Source organism: Ambystoma mexicanum, chromosome 2q, assembly GCF_040938575.1.
Source record: "Ambystoma mexicanum isolate Mex_15411 chromosome 2q, UKY_AmexF1_1, whole genome shotgun sequence".
In the NCBI taxonomy this organism is placed as follows: domain Eukaryota; kingdom Metazoa; phylum Chordata; class Amphibia; order Caudata; family Ambystomatidae; genus Ambystoma; species Ambystoma mexicanum.
The window spans coordinates 1,038,645,782-1,038,666,431 of NC_090924.1; the positions used below are offsets into that span (position 1 = coordinate 1,038,645,782).

The following is a 20,650-nucleotide window of genomic DNA, read 5'->3' on the forward strand; positions in this document are numbered from 1 at the left end:
TAAATCCCCATGTCCGTTGTTTGGGATGGGAGCGTCCTTCGGGCACCCACTTCGTGGCTGCCAACTCCTTTAATTATGCCTGCTCACCCTCCGCCAGTTGGGACACATCACAGCTCATGGGGGCCCTACGCGGTTTGTGGAGGCCCTGCATCGCGTGGAGCCGGCTTGCTGTATGGGGCTGAGGCGGGTGCAGGATTTCAGGGGAATAGGACCTGCCCCCTCTCTTTACTTTTGTAGCTGGGTGTCTGGGCCACACCGGCTCTGCTGGATTGCCGCGCTGCGGTGCTTGCGCCAATGCTTCCAGGCGGGCGCACTGGTCTGGCAGCTCTGTCGGCCGCCACGGTTCCGCAGTGGTCAGCTCACACTACCCAGTCTCACCTATGTTGCCATGGCTGAATGGGCACCCCGTGTCTTCTGAACCACCCGCGGAACCATCTCCTCCGGCTAAGCTGCCAGGTCCCACACAGTGTTACGCACACCTGGTCTCTGCAGGGGCATTGGAGCACAGTTGCAGCCCTCCCGGAAATTAGGCCGCCCTCGTCTGTCTTTTCCCCCTTGCACTTATGCGGTGAACTGCAGCAATAGGTAACGCTGTTCAGGACTGCTCCTGTGAGATATAAAGGGACGGGGGTATGCCAGTCTGTGATCCAGATCCCCTTCGAGACCCTTCCTCCCAGGACGTGATTGCTGGTGGTTGCGCTGCCCTTAGAAAGCTTACCTGATGATTATTATTAGTGACCACTCCGTCCTGCTACTTCTGGCAGGGGTGCTTGTCTGACTGGGACCAAGTTCCTTCACTGGTTCCTGCACGTGGTAGCCCAGTCCAGCTGCGACTAAATCACTTCTCTCCGGGTGAGTTTTCCACAGTGTCTTTGTCTTTCCTTGCCTGTTTGCTTTCAGTCTGCTTTTGTTCTATTTGTATGGTTTGTTCCTGTATTGTTATTCGCTCCTTCCATAATGTTGTTTGTTTGCTCTCTCTCTCTCCTTGTAGGTGGCATTGCGGACCTTGCAGCAGTTGCAGGGCTTGAGATGGCAGTCGACGTGAACGAGAAGTGAACCCACGATGGTCCGTTAACAGGTAAGTGGGCTTCTAGGGATGCACGCGTCATTTGAATGTGGCGCGACCCTAGACTGATGGGTGATAGCTTGTCTAACCTTGTCTTTCGTCTTCTTTGCAGGAATCGACTCCATGGATGAGGAGTGCAGTGTCAGGATCAAGATCGCTGGGTTCCAGAGGAAGAGTCTGCAGATGCGCTGATGAACGCTGGATTCTGGAAGGTGAGTGTGCAGGAAAAACACTTTGATCCAAATGGCAAGTAAGCTGATCGCTGGCATTGGGGCTAGCACAGCTTATATAGCTGAGCTCCTGGGGCCACGCCCACTGGTACTGGCCAGCCTGCCACACCCTGCAGTTTCTAGAGTCTGCAGGTGTAGTCTGGGCATGGATAGCCACACCCAAAGGTATGCTTGTGAAAACGTTCTCGAAATAAAAGCACATGGAAAAGTTCTTGTGCATGAAGCGCTCTTGCACAATAATAAAGTGTTCCTGCTTACATTCTTACATGAGCCTGGCGCCAGGACTTAGTCCAGCTGGGTCCCTTGTGTGTCTACGTCCTGTGACCCATTACCCCATCACTTGATGGTGTGGCGACTGTGTTCTTGGTCAGTGATCATGACACACAGGCATCGCTGCTGGCGGTCTCAGGTCCGCTCACTCTGCCCCTCTCTGCTTTCAAAACGCTCCTGTTGGGGTTTTCTTGGGGACTGTTCTGTTCGCGGGTTGTCCCCTTTGCTTTTGCTACCCTGGGGTCTTGTTTTTAACGCTGCTTATTGCTCCTTTTCGGGTCGCCAGGGAGGAGCGCGCTCCTCACAGTGGAGTGCTCACGGCGGCCATCTTGGAATCTTTTTATGAAGCTTTTTGAAGCCTTCGTCTGCCCTTTCCTGAGTAATCTTTCTTCTTCCACACTTCCCAATGTGGTTTTCGTCCAGGACGTGGCACAGAGGGGGTGCTGGTCTCCAATGTTGACGATGTGGTTTGGATGCACGACTCGGGTGGCGTTGGTGCTTTATTGTTACTTGACTTATCTGCCGCCTTTGATACCATTGGCCATGCTGGCTAGCTTGTGCGGGCCTGCTTTTCTAGTGCCATTCTTACCTGGTTTTCTTTGTTTCTCTCTGACCGAACAGTCAATTTCCCACCCCCCCTTTTCACTCTCTGCCGTCTGCCTTCAGATGAGGAGTCCCTCAGGTTTCCTCCAGCTTCCAGATTTTGTTTAACATGTACGTGCAACCTCTTATCAAGCTTATCTGCTCTCACGGCTTCCATTGTTATTCTTAACAGATGACATAGATCCTGGTCTGTTTTGATCTCTCTTTCTTGTCGACAGCGACCAAATTTAGTACCTGCCTCGAAGCTGTGGGTGCATGGATGTACAATAGCTGGTTCAAGTTGAACGGGGAACTAATTGTGGTGTTGGTGGTTGGCCCTCCTTCCTCTACTGCCTTTTGGACCCCCTCTTTAGGTGTAAATATATTAGCATTTATGTCTGCGGAATCTCAGATAAGTCCAGTATGTCAAAGGGGCTATCTTAAACTGAAACCCCCATAGTAATGTTCTTTATTTACTCCTTTCTCAGTTACGTGCCCATGTGGTGTCCTTACTTGTTATGTCCTCCATGGACCACTGCATCACCCTATTTCTGGCACAACCTGTATACTTCTTATGGCACCTTCAGTTCCTGGCAGGGTCACCGTCCTTTCCAGGAGGGAGAAGCTATAACGCAGGCCAGCCAGAACTCCAGGAAGGTGGGGGTGATGTCCCTGGCCTTGGGTGGCTGTCTTGCATGTGGGTCAACCGTCCCCAAGTCCAGCTGCAGTTCGGGGGAGCCCCAGCAGGGTCTCCATTCCTCCCCAGAGGCAAAATCTGTAATGCAGCACAGCCAGAGATGCAGCCTGGGCTTGCGGACAGTCAACCCACATGGGAGACAGCCGCTCCAAGGGAAACACCAATGTTATGCTGGCATGGGGGGCAATTTGTGGCCTGACCCTGCATTTGTGTCCCGGCCCACCAGAATACCTCCCCAGACTGCCCAATCCCGTAGAATAAAAAAAACTACTCGCATAACGTTGCAGATCCTCGCGTAAAGAAACCTGTAAACGAAACAAAAAACATTCATTACCCATGTTCAGCCCAGCAAAAACAAATCATAACTATCACACTTCAATCAGTGCCCCCCCCCTTCAAGCCATCCCTGGTGGTCTAATGACCCTCACACCCCAGTAAAAACATATTTGCCCCTTCGTAGGGGCAGATTTTTATTAAGACTATCAATGACCATAACACCATTTAACAGTATAATTATAGGTTTATGGATTTTGACGACCGCTTCCCCCGCCCCCAAACTGGTTGAAAATCTGCTGCCCCCTCCACCAATTTCTTTAAATTTAGTTTTTTTTTATTGTGACATTTTAGTTTTACATTTTTAAACTGATCACATTCATTCCCATTAAAATTCGTCCATGCCAATTAACCACAAAATTTTCTCATTTTCACCATTTCAGTTCAGTCCAAAATCAGCCATTGCCTCATTATTGTCCTCCGTGTTTTTAAGAATATTCTCTAAAACGTTTATGCCCTGGCATGTGAACTTGTGGTTGTGTCCTTGTAAGAAATAACCCCACCTTTCCTCCATGTTTTTTGCTGTCGAAGGTAACATGTGGGCTTGTAGCTTTTGTTGTCTCATTTTATCTTCTGCGCCACATTCCAGTAGAAGGTGAAATGCTGTTTCCATTTGGGTTTCTCTTTGGCAAAATCTGCACTGTCCATCAATAACCCCTCTTTTGCCTGTCCCGATTCTTATATTCATTAGTTGGGTACACATCCAACCTAATTTTCATGAATCTTTCTCTATGAAAGCTGGAGGGGAATTTGGATAGATATTCAGGCATAACGTTTCTTTTCCGATGTTCATTTACCATTTTCCCAAAGTTTTGGAGATACATTTTCTATACCACCAAAGGTAGATGGTGGGTTGGGGTCAGGCCATTTTGGATTGCGTAAGGGGTGGGGAGGTGGGTGGTGGAGGGCGACCTACCCACCAATATAACATTTAAAAAAATTAGGTACAAAACATTTGGAAAAATTGCATCTAGTTCAGGTTCAATTAGAACACATAGATCCATAATTATGCCTAAGATATCTTACACTTTAGTCCAATTTAATTGTTATAATCTTGAATATGATAAATATGTAAGAACCATGAAATGATAACTCAAGTAATATAATAAATGAAAATAAGGCCTACTTTAACAATACAAATACTTTCATGGAATATAAATGACTAAAAATATAGAACTGTCAATGAAAAGAATTACATATCGAGTACAACAATGAACTGAGTGACAGCATAAAAAATGGAGTGAACTGTGACCATGTTTCTAGGTGGACACTCCGGAATGGAGCTACAACACCCTGGGGGTGAGGGGGTGGGCGTGTACCTTCAGAAAGATAATAGCCAGTATATAAGGTATTCCCAAGGCGTCTACCCTATCCACTTTATCCTTTGCCCGGTACCAGTCTGTAATTCAAGACCTGGTAGAGTTTTGAAGAATGAACAACTCTGTATTAGAAGGCCAAAAGGTCTTTGGGTATTGTCTATGATCCCGCTAAAAGTACATTTGAATACATAGTCTGCAGGATGGACTGTGAAAAAGACCTGCTTGAGGGTATGTAATGAAGTTGGCAGATGAGGAGGTTCAAGGTTGGCAGAGTTATTGTGCAGCTGCCTGGAGGAGGCACCATGGTGGGGTCAGGCAGCTACAATGACAGCGCTGCTTGACTTCAAGTTGGAAGCTGACAATTTATAACTGATACAAATCACAAGATCTGAAAATGGTGAGTTACTCAGAAGAGCCAATCACTTTGTCGCGTACACACAAGGACTTGGGCCCATTAATACCCTTCCTTTTCCAGTTTCAAAAGAGGAAGTACTATACAGGGAGGCTTCGGTAGAAAGCCTGGTATAGGAGTTTGGAAACAAGTGCTGCAGGAAAGAGCGGAGTAAAAGAGGAAGAAGGAAGGCAAAGGGGGTGGAAGGAGAGTAAGACTTGAGGTGGATGGGTGAGGAAGGTGAAGATGCGTCAAAAGAAATGAAAGGGTAGAGCAGCGTGAAGAGGGGAAAACTAGCAAGTGGGAAAAGGAGAGAGATGGAAGGTGAGGCACAAGAGAAAGGAGGAAATTACTTGGAGAACAGTTTGCAAGGTACAGACAAAATTGGTGTAGGAAGATGAGGGCCACCGATGGAGGAACATTTTGGAAGAGGTACTGAGGAAGAAAAGGAAGGAGGACGAAGTGAAGAAGGTGGACACTGAAAATAAGGTAAAAACTGTGGAAGAAGGCCTGTGCCCGTTAAGAAGTATGCTAGCTGGCGCCTGGTTGTATATCTTAACCTAATAACTAGCCCATCAAAAGTAGTGATGGGTAGTGGAAAGACGAGGAGGAGTGCCGTACCCTGGGTAAACCAACTTGACCAGGGTTTAACTCTCAACACCAAACTTAGTGGGCCTCTCTTTGGTTTCTGTCCCTGCTGATGCATCACGTCATCAGTTTCTGGCCCCTGGAAGGGCCTATCTTTGTCCTCAAGCACAGGACAGACAAGTGGTCTTTCTGGCCAGGAGAGCAAACAAATCTTCATGCCTAATAGGGCCAATTCGTCGTCAATCCTAGGAGGGACAACCCATGCTCATATAGAGCACTAGAGGGGGACTAAATGAACCATTCACACTTGACAATACAACTCTAGTTGAGTGATATTAGAGTAGCCAAAGTGGCTATGGGAATAAAGTCCTCTAGAAGAAAGGGGGGCTCCTCACAGTGTTAAGAATGTCCACAGAGGGAATGTTATGGGTGTGGAATGCTAAAAGAGAACACTATAAGAGAATGAAAGGCAAGTAGTACGGTGGTTGGTGTATGGGTGAGGACAGAGAGAGTTGTTACCGCATAAAGATGAACTAAAAAGAAATTAAGTCACACATACTGGATGTGTTCTGGTTCACTTCCTTAACTGGTGATGAGTTGCAGCAATGACAAAGGGCCTGCACTTGCCATTGATTGTGGTTGCCCTGGCTGGGCAGGTACAGGGTTAGTTGCACAGTTGAATGGTGGCTCATTGGGACTCTCCAGGCCTGCATTGGGGATTATCTGGGCTGTGCGTGAGCCTATGAGGACACAGGGAGCACCCTAGCAACATAGTCGTGCATGCACATGACAGAACACGTGATCAAAGGACGCATCGTCCAGTGTTGCTAGTTGTTACCTGGCAATTTTAGACATGATAAGGAGTTGACATGTCTGTTGCTTAGTTATGTAGCTAGCTGAAGGCCTTCACTGCGGGCACTGCGCTCTGCTCGTCCCACAAGCAGTGTAGCGACCGAAAGAAACACTTGCACACATGAAGAAGGGAGCATGCCGTAGCACAATTGGCTGTTACTCTGAGGGTTTTTTTTTCATTGCACCTTTAAAGGGAAATTACAGACATTTGAAAATGTGAACAAGGTGACAAATACCAAGGGCACGAAAATAGGGAAGCAACAGAAACAAATTCAAAGATTATGGCAAATATACCAGGCACTGGGTTATTCCTAGTTTATTAAAAGGAAAGAAAGATTCCATAAGTATATGTTGGCAGTATATGGTCCTAATTATTTTAGCAAAGAAAGAGGCACTGTTTCATTGTCGAGGTCGGGCTGGACAACTATTTATTAAAACATATGCATAGCCAAGATGGACAAGCAATACGAGGTGAAGGGGAATAATATTTTGGCTTGTTATCAATTTGCCATCAGACAACAGAAATATTGTGAGACCTTTGAGGAGTTTGTTACAGCACTGTGAGGATTGGCAATAAAGTGTTGTTTTGAACATTATCAGAAAGAGTACATTCGGGACTCATCTAATGGGAACTAGCATACTCCCACTGAAGCAGCTATTTCCCATTAGAGAAACGGCCCTCCGATCTGCAGAGTCAGAAAGGTTCTCTCGTCTAATGGGAACTAGCCCACTCGCACTGAAGCAGCTATTTTCCATTAGAGAAACGGCCCTCCGCCCTACAGACACAGAAATATCCTCTCGTCTAATGGGAACTAGCCCATTCACACTAAGAAGGCTATTTCCCATTAGAGAAATGTCCCTCCAACCTGCAGAGGCAGAAAGGTCCTCTCGTCTAATGAGAACTAGCCCATTCACACTGAGAAGGCTAGTTCCCATTAGAGAAACGTCCCTCCGACCTGCAGAGGCAGAAAGGGCCTCTCGTCTAATGGGAACTAGCCCACCCACACTGAAGCAGCTATTTCCCATTAGAGAAACGGCCCTCCGACCTGGAGAGGCAGATAGGTCCTCTCATCCAATGGGAACTAGCCCACTCACACTGAAGCAGCTAGTTCCCATTAGAGAAACAGACCTCCGACCTGCAGAGGCAGAATGCACCGGAACAGCAGGCACAGGGCAAGTGCTCAGCACTTGGAAGGGGATTGCAGGTCAGAGGGCCGTTTCTCTAATGGGAAATAGCTGCTTCAGTGTGAATGGGCTAGATCCCATTAGACAAGAGGACCTTCTCTGCAGGTCGGAGGGCTGTTTCCCTAATGGGAACTAGCCTTCTCAGTGTGAATGGGCTAGTTCCCATTAGACGAGGGGACTTTTCTTCCTCTCCAGGTCGGAGGGTCGTTTCTCTAATGGGAAATAGCTGCTTCAGTGTGAGTGGGCTAGTTCCCATTTCACAAGGGGACCTTCCTGCCTCTGCAGGTCGGAGGGCAGTTTCTCTAATAGGAAATAGCTGCTTCAGTGTGAGTGGGCTAGTTTCAATTAGACGAGAGGATCTTTCTGCCTCTGCAGGTCGGAGGGCCGTTTCCCTAATGGAAAATAGCTGCTTCAGTGCGAGTGGGTTAGTTCCCATTAGACGAGAGACCCTTTCTTCCTCTGCAGAACGGAGGGCCGTTTCTCTAATGGGAAATAGCTGCTTCAGTGCGATTAGGCTAGTTCCCATTAGACAAGAGGACCTTTATGCCTCTGCCGGTCCGAGGGCCGTTTCTCTAATGGGAACTAGCCTTCTCAGTGTGAATGGGCTAGTTCCCATTAGACCAGAGGACCATTCTGCCTCTCCAGGTCAGAGGGCCGTTTCTCTAATGGGAAATAGCTGCTTCAGTGTGGGTGGGCTAGTTCCCATTAGACCAGAGGACCATTCTGCCTCTGCAGGACAGATGGCCGTGTCTCTAATGGGAAATAGATGCTTCAGTATGAATGGGTTAGTTCCCATTAAACAAGAGGACCTTTCTGCCTCTCCAAGTCAGAGGGCAGTTTCCCTAATGGAAATAGCTGCTTCAGTGTGAGTGGGCTAGTTCCCATTGGATGAGAGGACCTATCTGCCTCTCCAGGTCGGAGGGCCGTTTCTCTAATGGGAAATAGCTGCTTCAGTGTGGGTGGGCTAGTTCCCATTGGATGAGAGGACCTATCTGCCTCTCCAGGTCGGAGGGCCGTTTCTCTAATGGGAAATAGCTGCTTCAGTGTGGGTGGGCTAGTTCCCATTGGATGAGAGGACCTTTCTGCCTCTGCAGGTCGGAGGGCCGTTTCTCTAATGGGAACTAGCCTTCTCAGTTTGAATGGGCTAGTTCCCATTAGACGAGAGGACCTTTCTGCCTCTGCAGGTCAGAGGACTGTTTCTCTAATGGGAAATAGCTGCTTCAGTGTGAGTGGGCTAGTTCCCATGGGATGAGAGGACCTATTTGCCTCTCCAGGTCGGAGGGCCGTTTCTCTAATGGGAAATAGCCTTCTCAGTGTGAATGGGATAGTTCCCATTAGACTAGAGGATCTTTCTGCCTCTGCAGGTCGGAGGGCCGTTTCTCTAATAGGAAATAGCTGCTTCAGTGTGAGTGGGCTAGTTTCAATTAGACGAGAGGATCTTTCTGCCTCTGCAGGTCGGAGGGCCGTTTCCCTAATGGAAAATAGCTGCTTCAGTGCGAGTGGGTTAGTTCCCATTAGACGAGAGACCCGTTCTTCCTCTGCAGAACGGAGGGCCGTTTCTCTAATGGGAAATAGCTGCTTCAGTGCGATTAGGCTAGTTCCCATTAGACAAGAGGACCTTTCTGCCTCTGCCGGTCCGAGGGCCGTTTCTCTAATGGGAACTAGCCTTCTCAGTGTGAATGGGCTAGTTCCCATTAGACGAGAGGACCATTCTGCCTCTCCAGGTCAGAGGGCCGTTTCTCTAATGGGAAATAGCTGCTTCAGTGTGGGTGGGCTAGTTCCCATTAGGCAAGAGGACCTTTCTGCCTCTGCAGGTCAGATGGCCGTGTCTCTAATGGGAAATAGATGCTTCAGTATGAATGGGTTAGTTCCCATTAAACAAGAGGACCTTTCTGCCTCTCCAAGTCAGAGGGCAGTTTCCCTAATGGAAATAGCTGCTTCAGTGTGAGTGGGCTAGTTCCCCTTGGATGAGAGGACCTATTTGCCTCTCCAGGTCGGAGGGCCGTTTCTCTAATGGGAAATAGCTGCTTCAGTGTGAGTGGGCTAGTTCCCATTAGATGAGAGGACCTTTCTGCCTCTGCAGGTCAGAGGGCTGTTTCTCTAATAGGAACTAGCCTTCTCAGTGTGAATGGGCTGGTTCCCATTAGATGAGAGGCCCTTTTTGCCTCTGCAGGTCAGAGGGCCGTTTCTCTAATGGGAAATAGCTGCTTCAGTGTGAGTGGGCTAGTTCCCATTATTATGCAGGAAAAAAGGCAATCTCTCTAATGGGAACTAGCCTTCTCAGTGTGAGTGGGCTAGTTTCGATTATTATGCTGGACTTGGCCACTAGGGGCCAAAAAGGGCCATTTCTCTAATGGGAACTAGCCCACTCACACTGAAGCAGCTAATTCACATCTGAGAAATGGCCCTAGCAACTGATAGTCGTTTCTCGGATGGGACCTCATCTGCCCTGACATCCTGTCGCAGTGCACGGCACGGCCGTAAATCACTTCTGTTTGGGGGCCAAGGAGCCAGGGACTGGGATAACACCGGCCAAGAAGATCTACAAAGATCTGCTGTTGCAGCATCAAAAGAGGAAAAACAAACCCACCGGCACCTAAATATACCTGGAGCTTCGAAACACTTCGGAGATGGATAAGCGCCGTATAAATAACGAATAAAATAAAAATACCTGCCCGTTCACGACGGAGTCCTCTCCCTAAACACGTTGACGCCCTACGTGTAAACGTCACGACGACTTAACGGCATTTCCGAAATACGTTAAAACGTCGTGACATCCTAAAGGCATTTCAGAACGTATCGGCAAACTTTTAATCAAATACAATGCAATCGGGTCTCATAAGGACTTTAAACGTGTTTCAATTAATAATGAAAGCAACATAAGGTCCCCGTTTACGAAATGCTCCTGATCAACTTTAGTTTCCAGGCAGCATCAGGTGAGTACGTGCGATCCAGCTCTTGCAGTGAATTTTATATGGATTTCTTTTAGCAGCCTTTAAGTTAGATCGCTCTCACCCCTTTATTATTATATTGGCAAGAGGAGCCCTTTTGCAACCTCTGAAAATGCACGTTTAAGTAAGAGGCTGCAGCTGAAGCTGTAATTCGTTTTACTTATCACATGTTGAAATTAAAAATGGTAAGTACGTGACTTTATAAAAGTCTGGTTTTGAAATTCCACAGGGTAGCCACAGTAGCTGCTCCGAAGCTCATTTACGGTATAGTTCAGGCCTTCAGGCTCTGGAATGCTCGCAGCTACTACACAGACCGTGGTGTGTGTCTGTCTTTCTCTTATTCCTGCGCCGGCTAATTATTGCATGCGTGTACTGTCTCCAGTTCCAGTGCCTACTCTGAAAGTAATGATTCCCCAGCACTAATGGCTGCAGATCCGGTACTTTCTCTATGAATCTTCTGTGGATTATAACTGCAGGCAAAGTGCTTGTTCTAGGTTTAATAGCTGCAGACACAGAAGCACCCTGATGAATATCAGCAGACACTACCTTCTCTAGCGCTAATGTTAACGTACCTGCACATCAGCTACATTTGACAATACCTGCCCTTGGAAAATAATTACAGACCCAGTACCGGATCTGGGATAGCGATTCCAGATACAGTACCTGCTAATCCGTTACATGTGACAGAATACCTGAATGATGGCATGCACAGTACGTACTCTGGGGCTAACGATTCCAGTCACAGTATCTGCTCTGGAGCTAATGGTATTTAACATAATACCTGCTCATTAGCAAATCTGGCGTAAATGACTGCAGAAAGAGTTTTAAAAAAATATGGTGCCATGCCTGGCTCCTTACCCCTTCTGCTATAATCCTATATAACCCTCCTACCAAATGCCTGCCTGTCCCCGTGTCCATCGTTCCGAACCGTTCAAATGGCGTTAGATACCTGGTAGCTGCTGACCTGACCATTGGGTTCGTAAGCCAGTGCCTTGTTTGAGATTAGCGATACCTCTCCCCCTCATCTAGCCAAAGTTCTGCTTGCACTGTGCAAAGGATTTCATGCCCTTTCCCGCGAACATGCTACGTAGTTTGCGGCACCCTGCCGCCTTCCACCCAATAAAGGCACCCCTTTCCATACTCGTGTGAACTGGGGATTCCTAAACAGCGATGTCAGCAGGGAGGGGAAGGTGGTCGAGTTCACCCTACGCACCAGCTCAACCCATAAGTCCCCCACTAGGATCCCTATACTGCTACGGTACAGGTTTGCAGGTCTATCTCCCTTGGGTCACCACAGCACCTCGTCCAGCAGCGGGCGCACCACCACTTTGTCCATTCTACACCAGACCTTCTTGCAATCTCCACATAACCAATCCCAGATCACTCTGATTTGAGCCGCAAGGAAATGTAGGCGGAAGTTTGGCGCTTACAGCTCTCCCTTGCTTCTGGGAGACATTAGCATCTGCATAGCTACCCTGGGTCTCTTGCGGTTCCAAATAAATGACCCCACATGTTTTTGAAGGGTCCTGAAGAAACCGTGGGGAACTCCCACTGGCAGGGTCGTGAAATGGTACTAGATTTTTGGCAAAATCACAATTTTAAGGGCATTTATTCTCCCCATCCAGGATGTTGATAAGGGCACCCATTCCGGCAGCAGCCGGTGCAGATTTTCAGCTAAAGGCGGGTAGTTAGCATGGTAAAGTAATCTGGACCCCCAAATATCTAATGCTGGTGTCCTCCTATCTATAGGGTACTATACCCCGCAATTCCTGAGCCTTTTCTGAGGGGGGCGGTCACGTTTAATAACTGACTTGTGGGCATTTATTTTTTACCCTGCCACCTTCCCAAAGAGAAGTTCCCGCGAGATCCCTGGAAATCAGGTTTCTGTTTCTGTGTTCATGAGGAGCATTTCATCTGCAAACGCTGCAACTCTATGCTCCTCAACCCCAAAGGGAATCCCCCTAATATCCGGGGAGGCTCTAATGCTGGCCAAGGGCGCCTCCAGGTGGATAGCATATAAGAGCGGGCAACGCTGCTTAATGCCTCGTGAGACTGATCCTCTGGGAAAGTTGCCTGTTGATTCCCAGATGCAAGGAGGGAGTTCAGTAGTTTGCTCTTACCATTGAAAGGAATTTAGAACCGACTCCCATAACCTCCATGGTATGGATGAGGAATGGCATTTCGACCTGGTTGAATGCCTTTATGGCATCCAATGCTAGTATAAGTGCAGGGGTTCTATCAGATGACAGATCCACAGATAGGTTTTCGAGGTCTGCCTATGCCTAATAAATCCCGACTTGTCTCATTAAATCAATTTGGGGAGGAGCTTCTCCAGGCGTGATGCCAGAACCTTGGTGTAGATCTTTGTGTCTAGATTATTAAGAGCAATCGGCCAGTACGAACCCCATAGAGGGACATCCTTACCCAGCTTTGGGAACAGTACAACCATGGCTTCTTCCATTGTCAGAGTGATGCACCCTTCCACCTCAAAAGAGTTGAAGCGCAGTATCAATGCCTCTCTAAAGGTTTTGTAGAAACACGATGGAAAGCCTTCTGGGCCGGGGGCCTTTCTTGATGGCAAGGCAGCTATAGCTGCAAGACAGCTATAGCTGCCCTTACTACTTCGAGAGTAATGTCTCCCTAAAGTTACTTTCGTTCTTGAGGAGTGATCTTGGGGAAAGGGCACTGGGACAGTTCCCTCTGGGCTCCCTCCTCACGGGATTCTGATGTGTACAGGCAGAATAATATTCTGTGAAGACCGAAATGTCAGGTAGCGCAGTGCTTTCTTGCCCCACCCCGCCTTTATTTTCATGATTGTCCTTGACACTCTTTTTTTCCTAATCAACCTCGCTAAGACATAATACCTCTATTGGAAGTAGAGCAATGAACGCTCTGCAGCTCTAGTCTGCAAAACATCTAATTGCCCCATATCAGCCAGTATTCCCATTGCAGCGTACTCGGAGCTTATTCGCCATTTGAGCCATTATTTGTTTAAGTTTAGCTTCCAGTTCCTCCTGTAAGAGACCTGGTTGTTTATCCCTCTGGCACTTCATCGCAATGAGCTCCCCCCCTCAATGTAGCCTTAAACGCGTCCCACACCACTGGGTCGCGCACACTCTCTGTTGTGTTAAGTGCAAAGTAATCCAAGATTTTATTCTTTATGACCTCACATAGGAATCCATACTTAAGGATGTAGCTAGGGAACCTCCACTGCCATAGGCTTGGTTCGTTCTGCCCCATATTTAAGGTAATCGTTATGGGCACAAGTTCTGACAGGGCAATCACTCCTAGCTCTATCCCCGTTATCCTACCCAATAGTGACCTCGAAATCCAGGAGAAATCTATCCATGAGAAGGATCTATGAAGGTGGGAATAAAATGTGTAGCCCCCCTCAGTTCCCCCCTCCATCTACCAACGCCAATTGGGCCATGTTTTCTTTCAAGCAGGCAGATGGCGCCACCTGGTTGTGGAACATCCTTGCGCTCCTGCCTTCTCTTGGGTCCCACGCCAGATTAATACCAATTCCTTTGGCAAAAGTCTCCAATTTGGTCAGTCGCCTGCAAGAACCCATCTTGCCCCGTATTGGGGGCGTAGATTGCTGCCACTGTATATGTCCCCCTTGTGATGCTGGAAATGCATTTGAGTGACAGGGCCTCCAAGACCTTGTTCTGTACTCCCTTATGTGTGTTCTGTGTTGTTATCTGGACAGAGTCCATGTGGGACTCCTGGAAGTGCAGCTCTTCCTCTATTTGGTTGTGGTGAACAGAGACCCTTGGGATACCCTTCTGATACCCATGGGTGGGGGTACAACGCTGTACCCCTAGTGTATGTTTTTGGGCACCTCTGTGTGGCCCACAGAGCAGGGTATGGGCTGGTGGCAGCTCCATGCTGAATTTAATGGGTGCTCTGAGTAACCTCCATTTTGGGATACCCAGGCCCTGCCCTAGGAATAAGTGGATTCCTGATAGGAAACATGATGGCCCCTGTGGCCTCTTGGTTTCTATTGCCTGGTACCTTGTTTTCCCAAAGTCCTGGGAAGCCCTGACTCTGTCTTCGACCCGATCCTAAAGCTGTCAAGGACTGATCAGAGAGAGGACCTGGCTAGGAGACCTCTCCCCGAGCTACGAGGGAACATTGTACAGAAAGCTGCTTCACCGAGGCACCCTGGAAGCCAGTCCGGAAAGGCTGTCGACCGGAGACTGAGTCTGCTGAGGAATCTCGAAGTGAAGCAGCCGGACATCGAAGTCCATTGCCTTCGACCGGAGTTTGGAGGATTTCCATACCGCTGGAAGCCAGTCGAGTCGTGTTGCCCAGAGGCGGGGACAGCTTGACACTGTACTGCTCGATGACCGGAGCCGCAACGCTCCACCTTTGCCTAAGACATTTGAAACAAAGGACTCCCTTGCTTTGTCCCGCTGGAGAAAGTCGAGGTCACCGACGAACCAAGGAGAATCCGCCAGTGGTTTTCCCGCCACCCGAAGCCCACAAAGACACTGACCAAGATCCGAAAGCCAGCCGTGGTCAAGCCCCGATCACCGACACTCGACTCCCTCTGCCGGGCCAACAATCTCATTTCATCAAGAACTCTCGACGACTCTCAACGACAGGGTTCACCTTGTTCGAGGACAATCAACGCCATGTGGCTCCTGCTTTAAAGGGAGTTCACCCTCAAAGGATCCGTCGAAGAAACTCTGCTAAACTCTGGTACATTGGGGTAGTAGAACATTTTAGCAGGAAACAAGACTAAACCTGTATGGACTGGGCTTGTTTGTACAATTTACAGGTTGCCCAGGTGGGAGGGATCCTCACACAGAACTGTGACTTAGTAGCTAAAGTACTATTCTGCCATTGTTTAACTTAACTTGTCTTCCTTCCTATGTCTGATGTTGATTCACTTTACTATTTTATTTTGTATGCCATTGAAACTGTCAGCAGTTGGTGGATTCTAAAGGAGTTGAGTGAACTGTTGTACCACATAGTCATTGTACATGTTTACCATATCAGATTTGCTAAAGCACAGAGTGTGTTATTGATTGTGTATATATATTGAACCTTGCTTGAATAAAGAACTGCGTTGTCGCATAACATAATGTGTGGACATTCCTTGGTGGGGGCTTGGAACTACACTGTACTTAAGAAACAGCCTGCATCACCTCCTGAGAACTTAAGCCTTGATTGCTTGTCCTTTGCTACCCTATACAGAATCTTGGCTGGGGTGCTCTGTGCTTCTACTCTGCCATATAGAGGGCAGGAGTACAGATACGCCCTCCAGTCTTTACACCCCTCTCCCATTGGAAAGAGGCCGCCAGATACTTACCCTCTGTGTCGCCTCAGCAATGATCTGATCTGATCTGGAAGCCTAGGATGTCCCGAATAATGATTAAACCCCCCCGCCGTCTTCCCAGGGGCATTGGAATGGAACAGATGGCGGTACCACTTGATTTTCAGCTTATGACGGTCTTTCTTCCAAATGTGCATCTCTTGGAAAGCTAAAATTCCTGACTTCCCCCACCCCAAGAACTGTTCCACCTTCCTTCTCTTAACTGGGGCATTAAGCCCCCTGACGTTTAGGAAGGTCACCCAAAGCACTTCCCTCTTTCCCATGGTCGTCTTACCATGCAGCTCGTACTAATGATTTGCAGCCGTTGGGATCTCCCCCCTTTTCACCTCTCCCTTCACTCTCCCGCTCCCCTCTAGGCGGGCTCAACCCTCCCTCTAGCTCCCCCAACCCATCATCTCTGGGATTGATCCCTTGTAACAACCCAGAGTAAACCTGTGTGGGTCCCCCTAGACCCATGTAGATAAGCCAACACATCCTGTACCACCCACCTCCCCTTGATACCTTACCCCTAACTAACGCTCCCAGGCGGGCTACAACATTTCTTCCTGTAACCCCCCTTTTCCCTCAGTGTGTCAATGGGCACCTTCCACTCCTGCCCTCTCGTTGGGAGGTTAAACCGGACCCCTTAGGTACTTTATTTTAGCCCCTTGTTGAAAACTTTGCACACTCCCACGTTTCCCTCTTGAGCTGTTCGTTTGACCTCTTACCTTCCTCGCAGGTGGTGACCCGATGCTGTTTCCCTTCTCATTAGAACAGTAGTCCAAAGGGAAAAGTCCTGTTATAGCGTAAATCAGCTCACATTAGGGCGCACACAACCGGGCCCATCATCCTAGGCTTCACCAGGGTGGTCTGGGCTAGGTCCTGGAATAGCTGAAGTTCCGAGCCATTGTAGCTGATTGATCTGGCCCTCCTGGCAGCCGCCAGCACCTTCTCCTTCTGCCCGTACTCGTATGATGCCACCACTACATCTCTGGATCTGGCCCCTGGCTCTTTGGCCCCACTCTGTGTATGTGGTCCAGATCTATCCCCGACCAGTCTTCCACCTCTAGCAGGTCTGCGAACACTTGTTGCGCAATAGCGCGTAGATCCTTGTCCGCCACTGCCTCAGCAAGGCCCTTTATTCTGAAGTTTGATCTTCTCGAGCGGTTTTCAACATTTTCACTCTGGGTCTCAAGGTCCGTGTGACCCTTGCTAATTGCTCTACCAGCTCGTCGATCTTCCTTGTGTCCTCTGCAACCTCTTGTATGGCGCTCTCCGCTCCATCGGTCTGCTCCTCGTTTCGTTATGTCCCCTTCACCTCTTGCAAGATTGGGACAGTTCCGCTCGCATCATGTTCCACTGCGATTGAGTGGTGTTCGCTATCTTGTTCCTAAAATCCTGAAAGCATTGGCGAAGGACTGTGTGGGTGACCACTTAATCTTTTGCGGTGCCTGCAAGCGCCCCCAAATCCTCTCCTGCCCCGGGCCTACCCCAGCCGGTATCTCGCTGTCTCTGCAGATTGCCCTCCTGTGGGTTCTTCACCGACTTGGGAGCAGCTTGCATGTCCTTTACCTTGTTTTTAGACATAGTGCGTAGGCATGTCTGAAAGGGATGAGGGGAGCCATGTTGCACCCTTCAGACCTCTTCTGGGCACTTTTTTCAGATTTTCTCCAGAAGCTTTTTCTGCCAATGGCATGTTTGCTGTTTGAGTTCATGTGTGTACCAAGGTGTGGAAGGCCTATGTTTGAGTCCGTTTTAGTGGTACATACGTGTTGGTGGTCTCTGTAGGCAGTTGAAGGTGCTGAGCTCTGCATTGATATTGTCCAAGTGCATGGAGGTTAGCGGTCTCCTTCTACTGCGCCCATGGGGAAGTTCTTGAAAGAGCATGTGGTGTCTTGGTTGTTTTGGGTTTGCTCCAGTGGGGGAAGAGGTGTGTGTGTGTGTGTCTGTGTGTCTGTGTGTCTGTGTGTCTGTGTGTCTGTGTGTCTGTGTGTCTGTGTGTGTGTGTGTGTGTGTGTGTGTGTGTGTGGTTGTATAGGATGGGTATGGCTGCAGGATCAAGAAGTAGTGGGGGGAAGACTTACAATGGCTGGAGAGGCAGTGAAAACCAGGTCAAGTTTCTTGCCTCTTTTGTGACCTGGTTCTGTGACTAATTGCTTGATGTCCATGATTTCCGAGCAGATCTTTGCATTTGTTTTAAATGCCTTGGGTCCAGGGCAGGTTGAGGTCTCCGAGAAAGATGTTATTGTTATTTGTGCTCTTGGTACATGCTGCTGTTTTTCAAGTCACTGATTTTGTCAAGAAAGGCATTGTTGGTTTGGGGTGGTTGGTATACCCGGTGGAAGTTAGCTGTCTGAGCATGCTTAAGCAGGAAGTGAGCAGTTCCATGGGTGCAGGTGCGGTGTGCTCTTGGAGGATACATGCCCATGAGCTCCTGTAGATCAGAGCGAGCCCTCTGCCAGTCTTCCCTTTTGTGATGCTTGTGCTGGATGCTGTAGACGGTGGGAATGAGGACATCCAAGCTGTGTGGAGGTGGGGGTGAATCATGTCTGGTAAAGCATGCATCGACATTGTGAGTAGTGATGAAGTCTGCAATTCCTGCTGCTTATAGTACTTCAGAATGACCATGAGGTTGCGTTTGGGTTTTGGAAGTGGGAGTGTGGGTGGTGAAGAGAGGAATGTTGTTCTGTGGGTGGGAGCAGAGTATGGACTGTATGTTTGCTTGTGTGCGAGGGTGGGCTGGGAAGGGGTCAGTGGGGGTCTGATGCACATGCTGATGTTTTGTTTGGGATGCCTGCAGCAGGGGATTGATGCCGTTTGTTTGTCCACACTGGAATCAACCTTTTCTTCATCTGCTTATCGCTTGGACAAGAGACACTCTGGGCTAGGATTAGCTGGTGCATGGAGCAGAGGGCACATAACCTAGATTCAGACCAACGGCACAAGAAAAAAGGTTGCAAGGCAGCCAAATAAGGGAAAGAAATTAGCCAGACTAAGAAAAGGAGTTTGGCAAATGGACAACGCTGAGGTAGCGATTACATGACCAAGATCTACTTGCACTAGCTGACCAACTGCATTCCTAGTCCGAAGCCAGGCTCTCGGGCTCCTATTTTAAACCGCACTCAGCCCACTGGGATGACTTCCAACACACCATCTCCTCTGTATTTTCTTTGTCCCTTCTCTTTTCTGATGTCCTCTACTACATTTCAGTATATGCTTCGTATTTTTAATGTAGCCTCTTCTAGCTTACTAAGTCAGGTTCTGTATACTGGCTGTAATAACTTAAACTTCAGTCAAAATCTTCGTCTTTTTGCGGCCGTTCTATGGCCACCTTTCTCTTTGTTTTTTTCTTCCATTGTGCCATGATGGTTTTACCGGTGGGGTTATACACTTTTTGGGTAAATTGTAAATGCATTTCTCAGATGCAGCTATTTCAAAATGGAAACCTAAGCATACAGATTACTTGGCATACAATAGTTTGAGATGAATTCATTTCTGAATGGCAATTGTTTACTTGTGATGTTTAACTGACAGGCTTCACTCATATTTAATTTTTTGTTTTGGGGCAATTCAGGTGTATAATGGAATAAGATGACATCTGCTACAACAGCTAAAAAAGGATCCGTAGGAAAAGTCAAACCACCTCCAATAAAAACTTCTTTGGACAACCCTTACATGATCAAGTGGAATCCAGTGGTAGGAGATGATATGCAATTTATACTTCAGACCCTACAAAAAAGGTTCCAACAACTTGGATTCCAAAAAGTTGAACCATCAAATAAACCCAAAAAGTTTAGTTGTAAAAAAAGAAAAGGTGCCAAAAAAGGCCAAAGTAATGTAATTGAGGCAAACTTGGAAAACATGGTAGCAACAGGAGATGCTGGAAAAAATGACGCTTGCTTGGAGGAGGCTGGAGCACATAAACCAGGGTGGACTCATGTTGATCTTCGGAAACAGCTTGCTATTGGTATTAACGAAGTTACTAGAGCTCTAGAAAAGAATGAACTTTATTTGGTGCTTGTATGTAAATCTGCAAAACCTGCTATGATCACCATTCACCTCATTGAACTAAGTGCCAGCCGTGCAGTACCGGCTGGCCAGGTCCCACGCCTGAGTGAGAGCCTAGCGCCAGTTCTTGGTTTAAAGTCTGTTTTAGCTCTAGGCTTCCGAAAACATTCCAGTCATTTTGAAGATGAAGTGAAAGCTATAAAGGAAAAGGTGCCTCCTCTGATTGTTCCATGGATCAATCCGCAAGCAGTTGAAAATAAAATAATTTTTTCCAGCCCTGCGGAAGAGCCCTCCGGGAAGGCCATGGAGGAATCTGTGAATGTTTCCCAAGCAAATCTTAAGCGTAAAGCAGAGGACAATCCTGTTCAGAAGTCTGATTCCAGAGCTACATCCAGCATAACTCTACAGCCACTGAAAATAAAAAAGTTGGTTCCAAATCCTAATAGAACACGGAAACCACCCAAAATGAAGAAAACAATCGCCAAAAAGTAGTTCATGCAACTTTGACATAGGGTTATTATTTTCTTTTATTGTTTGCACCAAAGTAAATGCATGTATAAAAAACGTTTTTGTTTGATAGGATTGATCAACATTTATCAAATAAACTAAGCGTACATGTTTTCTAAAACTGGCTTTTCTACTTCTCATCAGATTTATTCAGTTTTGGTTGTTGCTGGAGTCATGTTACTTAAACTACCAAACGGCCATAGAGAAACGGGGCCATGTGCAAATGTCAGTAGTTTTAGGATATAAATACTCTTCACTTAGCCGTAGGCAGATCACTTGCTTCTATTGCCATCCTAATATGGTCTTGTGACATCTCTGGAGAGGGTAATTTTTAACAACGAAAGCTAAATC

The 20,650-nt window shown here is 47.8% G+C and overlaps 1 protein-coding gene across 1 annotated transcript; it reads left to right on the top strand.

The window, feature by feature from the left end:
- The first annotated feature begins 10,302 nt into the window (after positions 1–10,302).
- RPP38 (ribonuclease P/MRP subunit p38) lies at positions 10,303–20,420 on the top strand. The gene is made up of 2 exons (XM_069648397.1): positions 10,303–10,449; positions 19,359–20,420. Exon 2 carries the CDS (start codon positions 19,376–19,378, stop codon positions 20,282–20,284), a length of 909 nt encoding a protein of 302 aa, XP_069504498.1. The 5' UTR covers positions 10,303–10,449; positions 19,359–19,375; the 3' UTR covers positions 20,285–20,420.
- The last annotated feature ends 230 nt before the right edge of the window (positions 20,421–20,650 follow it).